Below are 23,479 nucleotides of genomic sequence, written 5' to 3' on the forward strand. Positions count from 1 at the left end.
AAAATACTGAAAAAAAAAGCGCATTGATTCATGATAAAACTTTGAGCAAAGTACATGAATTTAAAATTATGTTTTCCCTTAACTAAATCATACTATTTAAAACCACAGAACTGAAATTTTTTTTTTAAAACTCATTAACTCTATTTATTAATTTAATAAATTTTTAACTTCACCCTATTAAATATAATTTAAAATAAAAATGTCCCTTAACTAAATCATAGATTTTGAAAAATGGGTCATACTGTTTTTCAACCTTAATAGTATAACAAATTTTTTTTAAAAATATAATATGTTTGATGATACCGGTGGTTCAATTATTTTACTAATATTCTCTTTACATGAAATCCTCTTAAAAGTTTAAATCACATGAGAAAAAGAAAAGGTTCCCAGGAAGTGATAATAAGGAGTTATAACTTGGTCACCGAAACCTACCACAATAAAACATTTGATGCCCAAACCTCGGTCAAAGCAGCCCATACTATCAGCAATAACATCTATTGCAGTATTTGGCCAAAAATACGTCTATTGCAGTAGACAATGGAGATAGACAGGCTGTACTAAAAAAATTGAGATAGACAGGCCACACAGCACAGGAGATCACAGCCAGAATAAAAGTCCAGAAGCAAACAAAATACCAATACATTATTAAGTAACCAAAATCGACATGGATATTTTTAACTTTCAACATAATACACAGCCACACACCCATGACCAAGATGCTCACAAACTAGCGGTCACAAACTTGACATACTGATTTTCACACATAGAATGAGCAGGCAGCAACCCTCTCAAGCTGCCGCAACAACCTCCACAGCCTTGGGAGGTGTAGTTGCTCCATCAGGAGGCCCGGACTTAGCATTCTTTTTCAGTTCTGATGATGGGGGTGGCGTCATATGTGGGGGAGTATTATGCTTGAGCTTCAACAAAATTTGGCGCATTCTTGAAAGTTCAGTTGGCTTCCCTGGCTTTGGCCCCTGAATCACTACAATGGAAGGCTTCTTCTCCTTTTCCTTCTTCCCTCTTTTCTCTATGGCTTGCATTTCACGAGGTATAAGCTCATCAATTGCCTTCCAGTAGTTTTTCTCTGCCTCGGCATGGAATTTCTCTCGGTTTGCCAGAAACAGCTGTGTCAAATTCAACAGTAAATATTATATTTAAGACAGAAGCCTGAAGTTGACGCAGTCATGTTATTTACACAGCTGGTGGAGATTGTCTTATAGGTTGAGAGGATAATAATAACACATATTAATACTACTACCTAAGAGATGGTGGAAGTAGTGCGTATGCAGAGACAAAATAGGAAGGAGGAAAACATAACAATATAGGAAATTAAAGGAGCTGCAGTCTGGAGATATGTCGTTCTAAAACATAATTCTCATATAACAGAAATGAAAGTTTGAGAGGGTGACAGATAGAAAGATGCCAACTTCCTCGTAGAGGTTTCACTGACCTCACGGTCTTCACAAGGATGGCGATGCTATGAAATCATCGGTGCAATTCAACTTCAAATCAAATAATAATGAAACTGATAAGGTATTGAACAAGGCTGTGTTTTCAGAATAACTATAACTGATTGGAAAACTACTCTAACTAGGCTCTGATACCATGACACTAAAATGAGGTGAAAACTGATATATTGCTTCACTGAATACACTGGTGGAGAGTATTTATACATGAATAATGCAATAAGAGAATAGTAAAACTATTCTAACTAAATACGGTTAAATAAATATTAAGTAGTTTTACAATTAGTTACAATAACTACATAAAATAATTGTATAAAATGTCAACTTGACACCTCAACTCAGAGAGTTCGTATTATACTCGCACATTGCACAGGAATGCGTAAAGCAGACATAAATAGTCTTAATATGCATGTCTTCAACAAAATTAGATTAAGAAATACTTGAAGTTCATCACAGCAACGCAATAACAAGCAGAAGATCATATGAGAAAACTCTAGGAAATATATGTGTGTGAAATAATTTACCTTCTGTTTTTCCCTGTTTGACGCTTTGTTGTTCTCAACATTAATCTCACGCTTCCGGCAAAACTCCATTTTGTACTCCTCCGCCTCCTCTATAATATGTTGCCTCAGCTCTTTCTCCTTCCTCTCCTTCTCTTCAAGTTCAGCTGCGTTCTTTCTGCCCATCGAAACAAACCATCATCACATCATCTACATGCAACAACTTCATACGCCGATACACGGAGACTGAATTATATTGGACTCGAACACCAATAAGAAGCAAAGAACAGCGATCATGAGCTTACCTTCGCCATTCCCTCAGGGCGAATCCCACTTCAGGTTCCATGTCCGCTGCAGGCGGTAAGATCGGACCATTAGAGGCACCAAAATCAGAATCGAGATCCTTTACACTCTGCTCCGGCGAGAACGTAGTGTATACGCCGGCGGCGGAGTAGATCGATGGCGGAGAAGGAGCTTCCGAGACTGGCCGAGACGAAAAAAAATCGTCGCCGGCTGCATAAGACTGGTTGCCGAATATGAGAGACGAATCACCAGCAGAGCTGGCATCGAAGTTGGAGAACGAGTCTAAGCGCTGAGATTGGAAGTGAGGATCGAAACCGATATGGCCGTCCTCCCCGAACGGCCAGTTAGAGCTTCCGAAGGATGACATTGCTTGGCTTGAAATTCTCCGATGACCGGGCCCCCCGGACTTCGCACGAAGCTCTCCGTGCTGGTCGATGGTGAGACTTCGAGTTCCACTGTGATTGCATTTTAGTTCTGCAGAAATTCTTAAAATGCGGTCGAATCTATCTTCAAAGCGACAACGACTGGACTCTTATTGGGAAATGGTGCCAAGCAATGAAATTTAGATAGAGCTAGCGAGTCATTTAATGCCACGTCATAACGTAATGTGGAATTATGCATAGCTGATTAGAGTTCCAGGACATAGCACAGCGCCACGTCTTGCTTCGCTGTCCCCACCCCCTCTCGAATGTTCTTCAGTTGCATGACAGATGTTTCGCTTACGTTTTGCAGATGGCCACAGTCCGGCACTCTCATTTTCTTATTTTCTTAATATATTTGTCATAAAAATATATAATTTAATTGAAGAAGAATTCATGTATTCCAGGTGTATGTCATGTCATGATAAATATTTTTTAAAAATTAATATTTAATATTACTAAATGTTCAAATCCAAAATTTATTAGAACTTGAATGATGGTAGTTTTCTTATAATAATTTGTCCTTTCTATAACGTTTCAAATTTGTTTAAAGAATAAGGAGCCTTTTTTTTTTTTTAACTTATTCCTGCAAGTGTTAGTTATTTTTTTCCTCCTTCGATCTAATCGTAATACCCCAAAAAAAAAATTCACTCCTCTTACAAAAAAATACAATTAAAACACGACTCTGTTTAGTATGGAAGTAAAATTTTGACTTAACTCAAGATCAGCCTAAGCATTCATAAATTCTAAAATAATGATTCTAAAACAGTAAAATATTTTCATAAAAATATATTAATCTAGAGTTTATCGTGCAGTTCCATTTAAATCCTTACTTTTAAACAAAGTCGGAGTCTCACTAGATTCAAGTCAAGATGCTCATATCTATAATCTCCTTAATTACGTCCGAACTTTAGAATTGCTTGACTTGTCATCCATTATCAACCACTGGGTCCCCCAACTTTAATCTAATAGTTTGACTAAGAGGTAAGAGGATGCTAAGCAATGATCCCACACGTTTGATTAACTACACATAAGTAATATGTATATACGTGTGCTGTTGAGCTTTAGATTGAGGGAGGTAAAGAAGGTTTTCATTTTCATTGAAATTCAAATTGTTTTGAAAAGATGATAATTTAGAGCTCGTTTTGATCAGGTTTATACACAACACAGAGGAAGGCTTCCCCAATATTTATATATGATTAATCCGGCTTCTTCCCTTAAATCCATATCAGAGTTTGCTCTCGAAACTAGCTCTATAATTGTGTGTGTGTGTGTGTGTGTGTTCGCAAGTTATTTCAGAGTGCATCAGTGGAGGAGAATGTGTTGTGTAATGATTCTATAAGTTCCACGAAGCACACACAAGCCCCATCATGCAAGTATTGGTCTTGTTTTGGTTTTGTTGATAAACAACAAAAGAGAAAAGGGAATGAAATTCCATCAAGCCAAACGGCTTTTCTCCTACCTTTCCCTCCTTTCTTACACCTTCCATTCCACCTCACCTGAAAGCAACGATATATAAAATAATATTAAAAGGATGATATAATTTTGCCAATATAATAGTATGTCTCTATATTTTCATTATATTTTATTTTTAATTTCTATAGTTTTATTTCATTGTTTTCAGTCTCTTTAATTTGATTTATTTACAATGTCAATCTATACTCCATCTCTTTAAAAATAGAAAGCATTTTTAATATTTTAAAATAGAATCAATAATTGTTACATTTTTTTTCCTCCAAAAATATCTTTACAAATATACTATTTTGTATTTATTTTAGAGTAAAATATTTTATTAAATTGAAGTAAATATAAAAAAATAAAATTAGTTTAAAGATAAATAATTATTTTATTTGAGTTAAATTTAATTAAAAATATTTTATATTTTTAAATAAAGAAAAGGTAATCTTAAAAATGTGTATTATGACCCTAAGTTAGCACCGTCAGAGTTAAATTCGCTAAATTATACTCAACTATATAATTGAGACTTTGGTAATTGATTGCGTCAGCTTTGTCTTTCGGTGATTGAGACTTTTAGATAATGATGTTATCTACCCTGGTTGCATTTGCCTCTATCTCTCTCACATTCCATTTAAATAAAATAAAAAAAAGGTTTTTTCTCGTACCTTTTATTTTTTATCAGACCCGATCAATTTATTTATGTATCGATATATTTTACTATGCTGGCAAAATGGTTAATTGAGTCAAGCACATATTTGTGTAATTAGTTTCCATCAATGTCACATATATGCACTTTTAAAATTACAGAGGATAATGTTGCAAACTAAAGGGATTGAGAACAACCAAATAAATTTATTGGAACTAAAAATAAAACATAATTAAGTTATAATGATCTACTATTGTATTTTTCTTGTAACTTCTAATTCTTATATTTTTTTCTCAATTATCAATTTAATTTTTAAATTTTGACTCATTATAATTGAATACTTATAATTTATTAAGTTTATTGGAATTGTTGGGATTGAATTATGTTAAGTCAAAAAAGCTAGAAGGATTAAGTCGTTTTGAGTTAAAAAATTGTAAGACTTGAATCATTTTGATCCAAAATTTAGTAACTATATCGGCAATTGAAAAAAAATTCAAGGTTAAAAGCTATATTTTCTCATTATCCAATCAAGCATAAGACTTGTTGGCAAGCTAATCCATTTATCTATTATCCTTGCAATAAATTTGTTAAGCTTTAATTTTTCAGTAAAATCAAAACCGATCCTATTTTTATGGATCTTGCTTTTAAATATGATGGAAATTAAAACTCATTTCAAATTGAATCCTTACACATTAAATCAATAACTCATTTTTCTTATGACAACTATAACATATTCTGCATTAACAAACTGGATTACAGTACTTCCCAATTGTCCATGAATGGAAGTTAACTTTTCAACATGTCTTTTTTAATTCTAAAACCTGAGGCGTTATTTGTAGGACATTAATTTCGTTCACCTGATTCAATTGTAGTTTATTACTAATAACTTATTTTAATCCTATAATATATTTAGAAGAAACCATCCGTAACGGAATTATGTAAAAAAAAAAAAAAGCTTACCTTTTGACTTTTACATTCTTAATATAATCTTTTAAAGAGACATTGTTCAATTTTTCATATAGATTATGTTATTATAAAAATGTAATGACAAATAACAAACTAAAGAAGATCTGCATGAAATTAATCCTTATTATAGTTATACGAGTAGTAAATAAACCGATGTTTTAAAGAGTTAAAATTAATATTTCGACAGAGTCATTCATGCTAAACGTTTCGAGTTTCTTTCTTTCTTTGTTTTTTTTGGTTGTAAAAAAAAAACAAAAACCACAACGTTTCATCCATCGACTATCAAGTAAAGCTGTCAATTAGGGTCAGCCCAGCCCTAAAGGGCCGGCTCTTGAAGGGCCAGGGCCTAAACGGGCTGGCCCTAATAAACCCCATTGCACGTTAGTGTTTCATTTTATAAGGCCCGACCCTAGCCCTTAAGGCTAAAGGGCCCGGTCCTTAGGGCCTCGGCCCTATTTTTTTAAAATTATTTTTTTAATTAAAAATTATAAAAAATATATTTATAATCATAAAAAAAGTTATTATTCATAAAATTAAATTTAAAAAAATAAATTTAAATTAATTTACACCACAACAATAAAAAAAACTAAAACATTTAGGTCTAATATCAAATAGCAACATCAAAGTGAATATCAATAGAAATCAAACTTAGCTAATATTATCAGCCAAATCTTAATAAATAAATGAAGGATGGATAAATGCATTTAATATGTTCATTTCTTTGAGTTATGTATTTAATCTTTTATTTTTTTTATATTATAATTTTTAAAAAAAACAATAAAAGGGCCTAAAAGGGCCAGCCCTTTTATTTTCGGGCTTAAAAGGGCTGACCCTTTTAGGCCCAATTTACTTTTTTAGAGGTAAAATAGAAGTCTGACTCTCAATTTTTTTAGGCCTAAAAAGACTGACCCTACGGGCTCAGCCCTAATTGACGGCTCTACTATCAAGTAGCAAATTGTCCAAAAAGGTTCTGGACAACAAAAGTTGTCCAAATAAGTAATTTGCATCGCCATTGGCAGAATTCGGAATTGCAACATATTTTGGGCCTGCAAATAAAAATTAAAGAGAATTGTTTTTTTGGGCCAACAAAGGAACATTGTTGATTATTGCTATTGATAATCATTCAATGATATCTAATCAGACTATACATTTATTTTCATGAAATCACAATTCCAATAAGATAAAACAGTTAATGCCAAGTTCGTACTAATTATTAGACTAGTTGTCGGGGAAAAATAATCAAACTCTCTACCTTAACCCTTGTTTTTGACATATCCTTTGCCCATTTCCTACGTTGCACCTGTCAGACTAATTTATAAAAGCCATATTATTGATGACACAACATCAAATCTCATATTATATTTCAATCTATTTTGAATAATTAAGGACGGGAAACGTGTAAAATGGTCAATAACAATAAAAAAAAAAGAAAAGGAAAAAAATGGCAATAAGTAGATGGAGAACAGGAAGGAGGTCATTTTTGTAATTTGAAATGAAAATCCACGTTTCTTGGTTAACCGGACCCTTCTCGCCTATAAATACAGGAGAAGCGCTCAGTGGTTTGAAACCGCAGTGGGGGAGGGAGATAGGGAGTTGAGAGAGAGAGTAGCCTCTAAGAGACTCTAAGTGGGAGATGGTGAGGGGGATTACAAGCGAAGGACGAGACTAGATGATTGTTCCAAATAATTTTCATGAACTTCTCATTCTCTGCGTATTGCCGTTTTCGTTGAATCTGCGTTCGAGTTTTTTCTGCATCACCTCCCTTTGTTACTCCAAACGAAATTAGTACAGATGAACCGTCTAGGGTTCAAATCCGTGGTCTACCACGGTGACTTGCGGTTAGGGGAACTGGATGTTATCTCCGTCAAGGGCCAGAATTTCCAGTTCCCAAACAACGAGATTCGAATCCGCCATATATCGCCGAGGAGTGAGCGCTGTCCTCCACTCTCAATACTCCAAACTATTTCTGCATTCTCTGTTCGATGCAAGCTCGAGTCATCACTGCCTATCGAACAACCTCATTTGATCAATCTTCATGCTTCGTGTTTTTATGAATTCAAGGTTTCAGCCAAATGCATTTTTCTTTTATTTTACTCTGTCACTGGTATTTTCCTGAAATTCAGTTTGATTGCTCATGAGGAAATGTTGATTAGTAATATAAACTTAATATTGACATTTGCATTTTACATCAATGACTGAAGATTCAGGTTTTGTCATTCGGTCAACCAGGTTGGATTTCTCGGTAGCACATGAATTTTGATTGTCTCTTTAACTCCTTTTAATTATTTCCCGTTTAATTTCTACTTCAAATTATATAAGTGAGGTGGTGATGCATTGATTCTGATTTTGGTTTTGATTTGGGTCGAATAGACGGCGGTGGCATTGGTTGGGGATGAAGAAATTCACTTGGTTGCTATGCCAAGTAAGAGGAAGAAGTTTCCATGCTTCTGGTGCTACTCAGTTCCTGTGGGTCTATTCAATGCATGCTTGGGGTTGTTGAATCTAAGGTGTCTTGCGATTGTGTTTGATTTGGACGAGACCCTCATCGTTGCAAATACTATGAAGTCATTTGAAGATAGAATTGAGGCCCTGCGAAGTTGGCTTGCTCGTGAGACTGATCCCCTGCGACTGGCAGGAATGTCTGCGGAACTTAAGCGTTACATGGATGATCGTTTGCTTTTGAAGCAGTACGCGGAAGGTGACTGTGTTGTCGATAATGGAAAGTTATTCAAAGTTCAACTGGAAGAGGTCCCTCCTTTGTCTGATAACCGTGAGAAAGTTGTTCGGCGGCCTGTCATTAGATTGCAAGACAAGAATATAGTCCTCACTCGCATCAACCCAGAGGTTATATTTCTGATCTTATACAGACGGTATTTATCCACGCATCATTGTCTATGTTGTTATGTTGGACTTCATGATTTTTATGGAAAGGATTCACGATCACGATCACGATCACGATCACGATCACGAGCTGAGAGCTAATTGTAATTAGTAAATGCTCATTAACGAGCAGGACCAGGGAGTTCGGGATTCTTCTCTGAGAGACTTGAGGACAGTCTTATAGAGAGGTCAACTTCGACAATGTGAAAACATACCTTTTGCTGGGACACGGAATTCATTGATGTGTGTGATTCATAGAAATACTCATAAAAGGGAATTCTTGTTTTCAGAAATTAAGAACACGTAACAGCCAAAGCGATGCCAGAGCCTGATAGATTAAAATATCATTCTGTGAACAGTTATTACTTATCAGCGATATTGGATTATAGATTCATATGTTGTTTAATATTGAAGGCTACCTTTACATATCCGAGATTGATGTTGAGCTTTCTTAGATATTTTGGGGCTTTATTTTCAAAACCTTGGAATATGAAATTTTATACACTTTATTATAGAGGTGGAAGGAATGAAATGCAATTTACAATATATGTTAAAGTTAATGTTTACCAGTTCTATGTTGTAGGTCAGTTTCTCTTGGTTCAAGTTTTCTTACGCCATATTTTAGACTTACTAGTTTTATACTCTTCCTCTCCCCTCTGGGAATGATTTGAGAGATAGAAAAGTGGTATAATTGTTTAGAAGCGTTTTCTTATATAAGTTTTTTGACATTTACAGTAATCTTTACTTGTTTCCTCACTTAGATTCGAGATACTAGTGTTCTAGTAAGGTTACGACCTGCTTGGGAGGATTTGAGATGCTACTTAACAGCAAAAGGACGGAAACGGTTTGAAGTATATGTTTGTACCATGGCTGAAAGGGATTATGCCTATGAAATGTGGAGGCTTCTTGACCCTGGGGAACATCTTATAGGTTCAAAGCAACTTCTAGATCGTGTAATTTGTGTCAAATCAGGCAAGTCCTCTTTCTTTTGCCTTTCTTGATGCTTATTTCGTTGCAACATTAAAATATTTCTTCTATAAAAGAGGAAAGGGAAAACATAACTTTAGGTCCTTGAAATAATGAAAAACAAAAGTAAGGGACCAAAAACACTGAAAAAAAAAAATACAGGGACTAATAGCAAAATGCGAGTAAAATACAGGGATCTAAAGTTATGTTTTTTCAAGAGGAAACTATATCTTGCTTTCTGTATACTTTTGGGTCTCATGACATTTTCAAAATAAATTGCGTAAGTGGCTCTGACTGATTGTGTGACAACTAAAAGTTGCTCAGATTCATTCTTCAACTTGTCATGTTTCTGGTTCTCATAATGGTCACTTTCTTCATGATGTTGTTGTTCATCTTCATTTCCCTTTTTCTCTCATACGTACCTATCTCTTTGGGGATGGGGTTGCCAAAATTCTATAAAGAAAATTTGTAAACCGTTGATTTTAATGATTTTTGTAGGTTCTCGAAAATCTTTATTGAATGTCTTCCAACATAATATGTGCCATCCAAAAATGGCAATGGTGATTGATGACCGGTCAAAGGTTTGGGAAGATAAGGACCAACCCAGGGTTCATGTAGTTCCTGCCTTTACTCCTTATTATGCTCCACAGGCAGAGGTTCTGTCTTATTTATTGCAAATGAAATACTTTTCTAGTCTTACTTGATCGAAACATCATATTTTCTTTGTTGCATTTTCAGACAGCCAATGCTGTTCCAGTTTTGTGTGTAGCAAGAAATGTTGCATGCAATGTCAGAGGTTGTTTTTTCAAGTAAGTTATTTACAATTGTTTTACATGTTCAAATGTTTTTCTTCCAATGGCTCTAATTTGTTATGACTTGTGGGCAGAGAGTTTGATGAGAATTTACTACAAAGAATTTCTGAAATCTTCTATGAAGATGAGGTTGCAAGTTTACCAAAACCTCCAGATGTCAGTAACTACTTGATGTCTGAGGTATGTCACTGTAATGTATTTTCTTAGTTTATCGGTGATGATTAACAAACCTTGAACTATGTGGTGCTATTTTGCTGCTGTGAGATGCTTGCTTATTTATTACTGTGACATCAACAACTTCATTGAATGGCAGGATATGCCGAATGGTAATGTGAACGCCCCCATCAGTGAAGGAATAAATGGTGTAGAAGCTGAACAGAGGGTAAACCAATCTGTTAGCTTCTGAGGTTTTCATATCTGTGTTTTGTTTCTCTGTTATAGGTGCATGCTTTGAAAGTTACGATAAAACTTTATAGTTTTGGTTGGAGATTGCTTAATTTTGCCTGTGATGGGTCTTTTGCTGCAGAATATTGATATTCTTCATAAGGTTGAAAATAATCATAGACATTACTAATATTGTCTTGTTGTCACCCTTTACAGGATGAGAAGTCTTCAGTTGATTTGGCCACTCGATCTATGATCAATAATGTCGAGCTGAAACCCGAAACCTCTCAGCTACCTGCTGGTGTAATTTCAAACGCCATATACCCTATGTCTTCCACCATCTTCATTCCTTCTCAAAGTATGTTACTTGCGTATTCTAGTTTTGAAAATATATGCTGTTTTTTTTTATCTCACAGCAGCTCTTCTTTATTTGTCTTAGAGCCTGGTTTGCTTGGACCTGCAGTCAAGAATGAAGGAAGCTCTGTTAATCATGATTATGACATGAAAAAGGGACTATTAACAACGAGGCATGTTCCAGATATAAGAATTCAAAGTTCTGGTGAACCCCCTCTTATATCAAGGCTTCCCACTCAAGCATCACCATCTTTAATGCTCCCACATGGAGGCAGGTTGATAGAAGATGACATAAGTAGCAAAGTTCAGCTAAACATTCGACCTACTGTATCTGTTAATGTCAAGTTTGAAAGGCATCAACCTCAACTGAAACCTTTGTCTCTGAGTATGCCGGTTTCAGCTTCTAATGCTTTATTCTCACAAGCATCACAGGGGAAGGGTGAAGAGGTTTGTCAACGGACAGTATATTGCTTCCTGCTTTCAATGGTGGTTGTGTGTTGTTTGGAGTACTTTAAAGTTGCTTCTGTCAATTTTTTCTTAATGCAGGCAAGTTCTGCCCGTGATTTGCATAGGCAAACTCTTTCATCTCCATCCCTGCTTGCAGGTATTTCATCAGAACTATTTTCTGAACACCTTTTTGAGTCTCGTCTGTTGTCTATTATTACTATGAACTATGTATTTCTTTTAACACCAAGGGCGCCAAATGGCTCTTTCCAAAGAAAAAAAAGAGAGGCCCTTGATATTGTAAGGAAAGTGATCTTAAATAATCCATCCAAATGAGAAGAGCTGTTTTAGTCTATAGCAAAATGCCATTTGTGTAAGGAATTGACCTTAGAGGAAGTTAAAGAATTTTAATCTGGCTTGTCTTTCATTAAGTACAATTTTTATACCATATATCTCTTTTTGACATCCATTCTATTCTCTAACCTTTCATTGCTTTACTTGCTTAAACTTCACGATCTTACTGTAAATTGTATGATCCATTTTCCCTTTTTCATATCCATATTTCTGAGTTGGGTATAAGTGAACAAGTTTCTCTTATATTTGTGTGGGAAAATTCATTTGGGGATGAGACAAATTTAAAAATTGGGGGAAACGTGAGAGGAGGTTCTGGTTCTGTTATAGTTTCATGATATTTTGTAGGGTTCATATCTTACAAGATTATTATTGCAGGTATACTGGCTGTTATTTTCTATATTTTTTTGTATGGACCTTTAAAAATGTTTAATTGTCCCTAAGTTGAATTTCTGGGACCAGAGAAGGCTAAATCCTTCTGACAAGCTTTCTTCCAAACTTTTCAGTGGCAATCTAATTTCATAAGTTGATGACTTTTGATGTTGATGATTATGCTATGTTACTGACTGAAGCTTTTTTTTTTTTTTCTTCTTTTGCAGAGGATGGCGCATCTCAGGATCACATGTCTCCCAATAACCGAGAATTTCAAAGTGAAGTGGGAAAATTGAACTTGTTACCCGCTCTATCTATTGGAGTTCTGCAAGAAATTGGAAGGCGATGTAATTCTAAGGTATATGTGGTTTCTGCATGCAATTTCTTTTTAAATTTTTTGTTTTTTCAGGCAGTGTTTTTCATGTGTTTCTTTTTGTAGGTTGAATTTAGGTCCATTGTCAGCACCAGCAAGGACTTGCAGTTTTCAATGGAGGTCAGTGGAAATTGTTTTTTAATATATCTTTTTCCAGTGAACTCGGAACATTTTATGTATGTATGAATAATTGTGTTACATTGCATCATTTTTTTTTGGGTGCATATTTTATAAAATTTCATGATGTTATATAAGATTGATTGGCTTAACAAGCGCTAGCTGTTGAATTACAAGTCTGATTGACATCATGTTATCATCCATGTTGAGCCATGTGGAATTTTTGCCTGGTGTCACTGGTGTCTTGAATATCAATGAGCATCATAGTTCACTTTGTCCAATCATCCACTTCTTATCTGTATAGTTTCTCATAAAATGTGTATTCACTATGTTTTCTTTAGTTAACTTTGTTTAGGATTATGAGATGTCCGCTTAGTTTGTTATTAAAAGCTTCATTGTGGAGTGCTTCACCATTGGTCACTATTTCAGTTTCTTATCTTTCTTAGCATTTTCTTTGCTATTTTAGTTTATGATTTGGGCCTTATGTAGCATATGTTATAGGTTCTCTTTCGTTTGATCCTCAATCTGCTCCACAGCTTTCATGTGTAGTTTTGGACTCGTGATTCTATGATGTCTTTGTTCAGGTACTATTCACTGGTGAGAAAATAGGTGCTGGAATGGGTAAGACAAGGAAGGATGCACAACAACAAGCTGCTGAGAATGCCCTCCGCAGTCTAGCAGGTGAAAATATTTTCTTATAAACCTTAATAGTGTTGGTCAAAGTCAAAATTTTGTTATGATTATAATATTTCCTTGAGCTGTTCTTCAATTTTGGTAACATATAGAATATTTTGGTAGCAAGGAACTTAATTGATGCTCATACAGGAATATTCTTGTTTTATAAATGGTTTTGAGATTGATAAATAGGAAACCGTTGCTTCACTTGGTAGGAAATTTATTGGACTAGTGAGGACATATAGGGAGCATTGCCTCTTTGCTTGATCAGGATTCAGGAGTGTCTGAGTTTTCCCTTTGTCCACTGGTTATGCAAATAAAACAGTTCTAGAGACTCCTTAGTTACGTGATTTGTGAGATTTACTCATTGAAGCATCTTGAACAAATGAGTGTGTCCCAAGTTGAAGGACACCATCTGCAGGCAGCTGACTCAGTTTTTTTAGTATCTCCTAATAAAATCTTGCTCTATCTGCTGACTAAATTGTGCATGTATTTAACTTAGCATTCTCATGTATTAAAGGTTGAACTGTCCAGAATACCAAAAAACTAATTGGTTCACAAGGTGAATATTTTTGTACATATATGTGGGGCATTGAAGAAATTAGTGCTATGTAGTTTTGGTGACCATTGTAAGAGAGTTGAACAATTAAAATTGTGGTATATAAAACTCCTTTGTGCTAGAATAACCCTTGATAGTTGATTCTTTAATGCAACCTGTTTTATTCTTGTTTAATCATTGTTTTTAAAGTAATTATTTCATGGAGTTTTGAAGTTCTAAATGCAATATTTTTAATATGGAAATTACAGAGAAGTATGTTGCACATATGGAGCCTAGATTTGGAGCTGTCGACAGAGAATTTGACAAACTCTCTCTTGGACATGAAAATGGTTTCTTATGGGATGACGTCAATCCTGAATCTAGTGAACTGCTAGGAGATGGGCTGCCTAAAGAAAGTGCTTCTGAGGTGGGGATATCTGATGTTTTTCGTAGTTGATTTGAGTTGTTTGTTTAAGGAAATAGGTGATGCTTGGATAAGGGGTATGTGGACTAGAAATTCCTGATGAGGCCTAGTGGTTGTATAGAGAAACCACTCGTATTATGGATTTGCATAGCACCGATGTGTGAGAGCTTAGTCACTGAATGTGGAGTGAGCTGGCTTCACGTCTGCTACTGCTGCCTTAGACAGGGTTCTTAAATTCCTTTTGAAAGGTAAGGGTTTGGTGGTCAGTCCCTGGTTTCTGCCCGTTATCCAAGTATTCCCTTGTAGTTAATTATGCCTATAGTCTTATTCCTATCGTATGCTCCTAATTTAATTACAACATTGTCATTTTTTCAGTTAATTGGTAAACATGAAGCAATCAATTGATATTTGTGACCCTATGTGGGCTCTATATTCTGTGCAAGAAAAATCTTGGATGTATTAGATGGTCTGTAATTGCTGGCTTATCATAGTAGTTATCAAGGTAACTTAATCCGCCCTGATTTTCAGGCTTTGAATGGTGAAACTAGGATCTCTTCAGTAGCTAGTGCAATCAATCCACAACTAGAAAAACGTGCCAGCTCACCAAGGTAACTTATAAAGTGTTGATTATTAGTGCCATTTTATTTTTCTTCTTTTTATGGTTTAACTAGAAATAAAAGAGAGGGTTTTCTAGTTCTGTGGGGTTGGAGATAGGACAATTACTTAATTGTTGTTGGTTGTTGATTGGTCCTATTAAGGAGTGTGAAAGAAAGCATCACTTCAGCATATGAATTTACTGTTCAATTTCTGTTTGTGCCGTTCCTTCATATTACAGCTTTCTGAAGTATTTAATTTATATTGTTTTTGGTTCCTTTCAATACTTTTATCATTTTATCCTTCACTGCTTACTGTTCCTTTTGGGTTAAGGAATTCTATGCTCTGGATTGATGTATAAGAAATATTTTCCAAAAAGAAAAACACCATTCAGTTTTTCCCTTTTGGTTGAATTTGATTTTTTTTTTTTTAACACAAGCTTGGTTTTCGTAGTTAATATTTCATATGTGGTGTATGTTAAGTACTCTCATTCTTTCTTCTCAGATTAGATCAATCCATTGCCAGTAAACGATTGAAGGAATGAAAGACAAAATTCAGAAGAACTATTCCATTGCTAGTAAACGATTGAAGGAATGAAAGGCAAAGTTCAGAACTACTATTAGGGCAGCAACACGAAAGAATAGGCACATACTAATTCATGGGAAGGCTGACAATGAGTTTCAGAACAGATTTTGATGGCTGTTACTTGCCAAGTCATATTGCAAATATATGTAGCCTATGCGGAGGTCATATCTCTTGGTAAAGTCTATGCTTATGGAGGAGGGCGTCTTTTTTGTTTTGCCCTTCCTTACCTTCTTTTTTTGTATCTTATTTTCTTTTGTCTAGTCTGGCAATTGTAATGTTATATGATATATTTCCATCAGAAATCACAAATATCTTCTTACACCTCAATGTTTAGTTAGTTCAACTGGAATGCCAGCCATTTACTACCTGGAGTTTGACCATTTTTTATGCATATATTGTAATAGTGATTTTTACAAGTTGTATTATAGTAAGCAATGACTTGAGCATCAATTTCTGACAAGTGTTTGCTTGTGCTCTTGTGAGTTACAAGTATAGTGATTTTTCTATAATGATTTTCTATCTGTTTCAAGCTGGGCGAAGGGATTCTGCTTTTCGGCTGCAAGTTGGTGGTCAGCCTGAGATCTTTGGCAGCTTCATTTTTAACTTTCATGCTTCCAGGGTAAGTGGGCTGTTGGTTCAGAAGCGCCCAATGATGGCTGGCTTGTTGAAAAAAAAAAAAAAACACTGTCGGTTATTTTCTTAGAGAAATTTGACATGGAAAGTAACCGATTTAACGTTGGTCAAGTGGATATGAATTTTTGTTTTGAATAAAAACTGATCATCATTCAAAACAAAAACAAAAAGCCCAAACAAGCAATCAAACGTCTAGTCTAATGAAAGGTGGGGGATGATTAAAAATATAATAAGGGCTTTCCAACAAATGTGCTGCTCTAGCAAGGTTTTGGGTATAACACTTGCCCCGAGTGTTATCCAAAAATCACACAATTCAAATAAATTAAGTGTGGTTAAGGAATTAATCCTAAAACTAACTTAGAAAACAAACCATTTAAAGCCTTTAAAAAAAAATTTATAGGTTCTACTTATAGCACGCGGAAGCAAGCTAAACGAAAGTGAAATAAAAAGATGCTATCATGACAGCATTAAATTGCTGTCATGACAGCCCTCCTGAGCCAACTTCTAGGAGGCACCGTTTCGTCATTCGACCTCCGATCGAAGTGATTTTAAAGCTCACACGTCACATTCAAAGGGTACTATAAGTATACCAAATTTCAAAAAGATCTAACGGTCGGATTAAAAATTAGACATGTTAAAAAATTGGTTATTTTGGCTGTTATAGCACTTCCGGACCAACTTCCGGAGTGCACCATTTCATCATCTGATCTCCGATCGGAGTGATTCCAAAGCCCACATGTCACTTTTAAAGAATACTATTAGCATACTAAATTTTGAAAAGATTCAACGGATTGATTGAATTTTATGCAGGTTACAACATCAACACTGTAGCTGTCATGACAGCAATGACAGCACCTCCAGACCAAATTCCGAAGTGCGTCGTTTCTCCGTCCGATATCCGATCGACGTGATTCTAAAGCCCACACGAAGCTTATAAAAGGTTTTACTTGTGACCCAAATTTTAGAGAAATCCAATGGTCGGATTAAGATTTGGACACCCGGATGCAAAAGTGCAGCTTTTTGGTAAAAACCATTTTCAAAATTGTCCAAATCTCATCCTAATGGTCACAAACCTATGGGAACACTTTGAACACGTCAAATAAGATTAAAAACACCTGATAGAACATTCAAATGATGGAAAACCTCTATACATCAAAATTTGACCACCCGGGTGCCATTTCCCAAAATGGACCTTAAACCCCCAAAATGCACAAATCATACAAGAGTGGTCACAAATCAATCCAAATATCATGTGTTTATATAAATACATATGCTAAACATTTTCACTTGGCTCAGAGCTCCTTGTGGGGCCCACGCACCCACTCTCTCTATCCAAGGTGTATGTTTGCCCATAGCACACCATTTGCAATGCAACCACTTTGCATTTGCTTATAAAATCACATATATATCAAAATAAAGATCTTCTTGTAATAGAAACTTGGTCTACTAAGTAAATCCATCAAAACCACACACAATAACCAAATTTTTTAGCCACAAGTCTGCAAACAGACAAAAATTCATACACAAGCACACAATCCACACATATTCACACACACATACATAATCATATCCTACTGGCATCCTAATCTTAAATACATTACAATATATTTGCTCAAAAGAAAGGGGTTGCAGTTCTTTACAAATCACAAGCAAACCCCTAGCTTTGCTCCTTTCCCCGTCCACCACTGGATCTTTCGTCTGGACCTAGAATATTAAAAAGAAAGGGGTGAGATAACTACAGTCTCAGTAACAGTGAAATCTACATTGATTATTACAAAGTAAGCCATAATCAAATAAACGAATAATAAATTCAACATAGTATATAATTTAGCCATTTAAAATGCATGAATGCATGACCTAGGCCGGTATGGCCTTTCATGACCAACAGAATGCCCCCTGGCACTCTTTAACTCGCAGGTAAACCTTATACCTACTTGTACCTCCACAGACACAAAACATAATCTAAGGCATGATCTAATCCACCAAACCTCCTATGCCCCTTCGACGTGAATCCTAAGCAGTTAAAGCTAACTCACTCCCAGAGCCAGCCCTACTTACTTTCCATGTGAGGGCTACCTTGGCCTAGGCACTCAACCTCACACTTCATATGTTGAATTCCCTCCCCCACTGAGAGGTGTCGAACACTCAATACACTAACCACTTTAGTGCACTGAGCCCACAATACGTAAAACAACACTGAGTACTGACAGTGTGCCATAGAATATTAAAAATCCACACCTTCTCATTGGTGAACTCCCACCGAGATCATGCATTTTACTCTTGTCTACCTTTCCTGAGTATTGACCATTCAACACTCTAAAGTAGTATAATATTTATAAATCTCATTTCCATAAAAACATTGTTATTAAACAATTAGAAAACATATTTGCACCATAATCAAAGTAGTACCCCATAACCCCTTATAAAGCACATTTAATCTTTTAAAACATGTAATGCATGATAACTAGTAATATTTATTCAAAAATAGCTAAAAAAAGTAATAAAAAATATAAATTCCCCTGTTACCTCAACCCTTTGGTGCCAAAAGGGTTCCCCTTGTACAAAATAGGGCTCGGCTTGTTCCTTACTTCTCAATAAGTTCCACTAATAATTTTCTACAACATATAAGTGATCCACATCACTTATCATGACAAATAGCATCAATGAAGACTATAACTCATACCATACAACTTGGGTTTATGAGCTATAATCCATCCCAATAGTCCATATATTTAACCAACCATTCACATAGTATCACTTAACCACCAAAACCATTTATTAGCCATCATTAGGCTAAATTTTTAATTTATATAAAATTTTTAATCAATTAAAAACCTTTACTTAGTGCCACCAACTTTCACCATTAGCCCTTATAATGAAAACCAAACCTTAATTTAAATCTTATTGGGCTCAAATAGCAAAATTATAACTAAATCAATAAGCTTAAACCATTGAAGAGCAAAAACCCAATTTCTCAGGATTTATTTTGTGCCCAAAACACCTCTTTTCATTCAATTATCCACTCAAAATATTAGATCACTATATAGAAACTCAAAACATGCTCCCTAAGATCTAAAGAAACAAAGGCTTATAAGAATAAAGCCTTTAGAATCAAAATCTAAAAATCTCCTCTTCCAAAAATTGAAGAAAATCAAGAGAAAGAGAAGAGGATTGAAGTAGGGAGTTTACCTATCATGTAGCCGAGCTCACAACGGTCGTAAAGACTCCTAGATCCAAGCCTAACTCCCTCCCTTTCTCTTCTCTTCTTCCTCTCTCTCTCTCTCTCTGCGTTTTGTTCTTCTTTCCTTTCTCTGCGTTTCTGCGTCTCTTTTTCCTTATAAAAGCTGATCTAAAAGTTTGGAAAAAATTACAAGAAATGGCCCAACATTTTTTATTATTACACAAAAGCCCGGGTCAACTTTGGTAATTTTTTCCATAGTTAAAAATCAAATAAAACTAAACTTTTGCTTAGAAAAATTCAAACTCTGGACCTCTATCAAATTACTCTAAATTTTAATTTAATTATAGATATTTTATTTTATTTTATTTTTATAAATCCGAGTCTTAAAATTTCGGAATGTTACATTGGGCATGGCTAATGAGATCTCTAGAAACACAATTAATAGAAACAAACCAATTTTTAAGAGGTAAATTACAGGTAGTTTGAATGATTTTATGATAGGGGTGATCTTCATGTTGCTTTTTGGCTAAAAGATTTATGGCTTCAACACTATCTAAGTACACCTTAATGCTAGTAAATCTTTTTGACCAACAAAGTTGTAAGCCTTTATATATACCTAACAATTTAGCAATGGACGATAGATAGTTACCAAGTTCGCAACAAAAATCCACTATCCACCCCTAACTATCATCAATTATGCAACCTCTACAAGTGTCTATTCCTTTGAGTCTAGATGATTCATCTACATCTAGTCTTACAGCTCCTTGTAAAGGTATATGCCAAGAATAGGTGTAAACAGAAGAGAGTTGAGAGGAATTTGATTTAGCAACATATCTCTGGTTGACCAAAGCTTTGAGGAAGCATTTGCTTGAATTTTGTAGGATTTGCTTGTCTTGCCCGTCAAAGAGTTTTTTGCATCTTATGGTCCAGATATCCCAACACATATAAGCAAATAGAGTAGTCCATAGTAGTCTTGATGTATAGCCTCTCCTAAGGGAGCATTTTGAGTTCCATCTAATCTAATTTAGACAACTTTGTTGCATAAATTTAGACCAACACTTCGGTTTCACGACTCATCTCCATGCATCTTGTGCTATTTTGCAATTGCGCATGTGCATTGCATCCCTCGCCTCATTACAACTAAAAGGGCAGGAATTTGAGTCAGCAAGTCTTCTTTTCGCCTTCAAGCTTGTTGTATGTAGCTTGTTCTTTCCTAACAGCTAGATGAAGGTTTTGATTTTTTTCAAGAATGGTCTACTTCCATATTTGTGTCCATATCTTGTCTTTCTCTAGTGTTGTACTTGCAGAAAGGAAATCATAGGCAAATCGTATGTTAAAAGAGCTATCAGTGAATGGCTTCCACACAAATTTTTCTCTCCCTCTCATCTCACAAGGTGGTTTAGAGTTAGTGATTCGATTCATTATAGAGTAGTAAAGCCAGTTCAACATTCTTGAGCAATTCCATGACCCATCAGCTTGAATAAAATGATTAATATTCAAATCAAGGTCTACAAGAGTGTCATTGTTCCAGATAAAATTACAGACTAGTTATCATACTAGAAATTAAAAGATTGACCAAGAACAATACACTCATCAATGCCTTCAATGAAGGTGTCTAAATGCTTTTCCAAGTTTTAGAAGCTTGTTTCCTCTTGCAAACTAAAGGAATAGTGTTGTTATCACATTTATATTTGGATCTTAGCACTTTCACCCACAAGGCTTCCTCTTTGCATACTAAATTTCAGGAAAGCTTTAGCATAAAAATTTGATTTTGTTTAAGGAGGACCTTAACTCTTAAGTGTAACATCTTGAATTTTAATTCCCCGATGAACTAAACTTAATTATGTAATTAAGTTAGTTAAAGTGGTGTGTGGCCAGAGAGGTCTAATAATTATATTTGATGGTATTTCAGTCCTAATTATGGGTCCGATATCAAGGTGGGCCACTCGAGCATTGAAAGGAGAAGAAAAGGAAGAGTTAAAGTTGTTGTGTCACACGTCACGGTGTGTAGATCGTTCGCTGTGGCGCACAGACATTTCTGAGTGAAGGAAAGACCTCTCTATGCCATGCGCCGCGACGCGTGGCCATTTTCTACAACATATTAGATGCGAAATAAAACAGAAAGAGAAAGAAGAGAAAAGAGAGAATGAAGAGACGCGCCAATGCTCTGCTAGGGTTTACTTGAGAATGACTTTGGGAGTATTTTAAAGGCTACAAATACCTAAGGTAAGTATCACATTCATTAATCTCTCTATTTCTTTCACATTTATGAGTTTATGGTTAGGGTTTGATAGTGAAAGTGGAATTTCGGTCCATATAGGTTATGAGTCTAAATTTGTTGACTCAAATGAAGTTAATGAGGGTTTATTAGAGTATCTAAACTAGGTATAATGAGTTTTGGTGTCTTGAATTGTTGGGCACCATTAATATCCAAAAATCTCATTTATTATAGGTGGTTGAAAGTTTTTGATACCATTAATAGGGATTTAATGGCTTATTAATGTTATTGGAGGCTAAAGGTAATTATTAAACTTAATGGTTAGGCTCCACCTCTTGTAGAGTGAATGCTGGGCAATTTAAAAGTAGAGATTAAGGGTTTAAATGTTTAAGTTAGTTATGTTAATGAAATTTAACTTGATTGATTGTAGTTTTAGCTTTTAGTCACCTATTGGATTGAAAATTCAAGCTTGGAAGCTAGTTAATTGAGAGGTAAACCTTTAAATTCTCAAAAGTTTGAGGTAACTGGGAAAAAAACTCTACTTTGGATAGTTGTATGTTAATTGATTGTTAATTGGTTGTTGAATGTGAATTGTGAATGTTACATGCATGAGATTGATTGTTAAAGTAAACACTATATATTAGTTTCATTGAGTGCATGAAAAAGCTATCTTTGACTTGAAAATGCAAAATGTAAAGTCAAGAGAATTTTAATTTTGAACATGCTTTTGTTTTTAAAAAATGAATGTAATGACGTGTTGAGGTAATTGTTTGTTAATGAGAAATGAATTTTGAGAAAAAATGAGAATACACACTTGGGTAGTGCAAGGTTATAAGCCCAACGTGGTTGTTGTAATAGTGAGTATATGAAAGCGAAAAAGTGGGAATAAGTGAGTAATGATTATGGCATGATCAGTGGAGGGAGTTTTCCTAGGGATTGGTAGTAGAGAAAAATTTATATGGTATTGAGGATGCCCTTCGGTGCACGGGGGTATAGCCTTGTCCCACTGTTTGTCGAGGAATTGTCTCATAGTTTGTCGAGGGACTAGAACCTAATTATCTCCACTGGTTTAATGAGGAGAATAATTTAGGGTATGAGACACCTCAGGGATTCGAGAATGGGAGAAGCCATTGTCTAAGAGTGAGTTCTATGATTTTTAACTGAGTCATACCTCATAATTGGTGAGTTTGGGTAGTCCAATCACACGGACGGAGCCTTAATTCATGTTATAGCCTATGGTTTCGGTCTGAGGAAATAAGGAGGATATAAGGTTAGTTGATCGTTGCCTAAGTATATATATGACATGTCACAAATGATAAGTGGTGGCAAGTCTAATGAAAATGGGTTATATCACACATCTAAGAATATGATGATAATACACCTAGTTATGAGAGTTAAAGAAGTTATTTAATGATAAATGATGAGATATGATTTATGTCAGCATGTCTTATAAATTTGATTTTCTTGTGCATGTATTTGGTTTATAATTGATATATAACTACATAGGATAGGTTTAGCCTTGGTTACTGAGTGGCTAGACTCATCCTCTTATTTAATACTTTTCAGGCTCTAGCTCTGGTGTTGAGAGGGAGAAGATTAAAGATGCAGAGAATTAGCATATTCCTACTGTATGCCTCTAGTTTAGATTTAATTGTGTAATGGTATATGATTTGTCAATTCTAGGATGTATGTCACTACACTTGTACTATTTTGGTTGTTGGAAATGTTAAAATTATATTTTGGGCCCTTAGTCTTTGTGTATGCTGATATATATATATATATATATATATTCGTAGGGCCAAAATACTAGTGTAAGTATA

General features: G+C 35.1%; 2 protein-coding genes across 4 annotated transcripts; one reads left to right on the forward strand and one right to left on the reverse strand.

The window, feature by feature from the left end:
- Positions 1 to 621: 621 nt before the first annotated feature.
- LOC129288674 (clathrin light chain 3-like) lies at positions 622 to 2,761 on the reverse strand. The gene is made up of 3 exons (XM_054925385.1): positions 2,272 to 2,761; positions 1,991 to 2,144; positions 622 to 1,124 (listed from the first exon to the last, which is right to left on the reverse strand). The coding sequence occupies exons 1-3, from the start codon at positions 2,634 to 2,636 to the stop codon at positions 789 to 791; spliced, it is 855 nt and encodes a 284-aa protein (XP_054781360.1). The 5' UTR covers positions 2,637 to 2,761; the 3' UTR covers positions 622 to 788.
- A 4,577-nt stretch (positions 2,762 to 7,338) lies between these two features.
- On the forward strand, positions 7,339 to 16,077 carry LOC129288336 (RNA polymerase II C-terminal domain phosphatase-like 2). Of its 3 annotated transcripts, XR_008587981.1 has the most exons (17): positions 7,339 to 7,819; positions 8,129 to 8,602; positions 9,400 to 9,610; positions 10,103 to 10,260; positions 10,343 to 10,413; positions 10,491 to 10,596; positions 10,730 to 10,798; positions 11,017 to 11,158; positions 11,240 to 11,601; positions 11,701 to 11,758; positions 12,549 to 12,679; positions 12,761 to 12,814; positions 13,396 to 13,492; positions 14,294 to 14,451; positions 14,570 to 14,696; positions 14,977 to 15,056; positions 15,547 to 15,605. XR_008587981.1 is itself a non-coding variant. In XM_054924856.1 (16 exons), exons 1-16 carry the CDS (start codon positions 7,550 to 7,552, stop codon positions 15,584 to 15,586), a joined length of 2,481 nt encoding a protein of 826 aa, XP_054780831.1. In that variant the 5' UTR covers positions 7,339 to 7,549; the 3' UTR covers positions 15,587 to 16,077. The 3 variants fall into 3 exon arrangements, 1 of the variants encoding a protein (XP_054780831.1); XR_008587980.1 differs by having other exon boundaries at positions 14,294 to 14,696; XM_054924856.1 differs by lacking the exon at positions 14,570 to 14,696 and having other exon boundaries at positions 15,547 to 16,077.
- The last annotated feature ends 7,402 nt before the right edge of the window (positions 16,078 to 23,479 follow it).

The sequence above is a fragment of the Prosopis cineraria genome, unplaced genomic scaffold, assembly GCF_029017545.1.
Source record: "Prosopis cineraria cultivar Desert tree isolate PC_DT_omini unplaced genomic scaffold, ASM2901754v1 PC12, whole genome shotgun sequence".
In the NCBI taxonomy this organism is placed as follows: Eukaryota; Viridiplantae; Streptophyta; class Magnoliopsida; order Fabales; family Fabaceae; genus Prosopis; species Prosopis cineraria.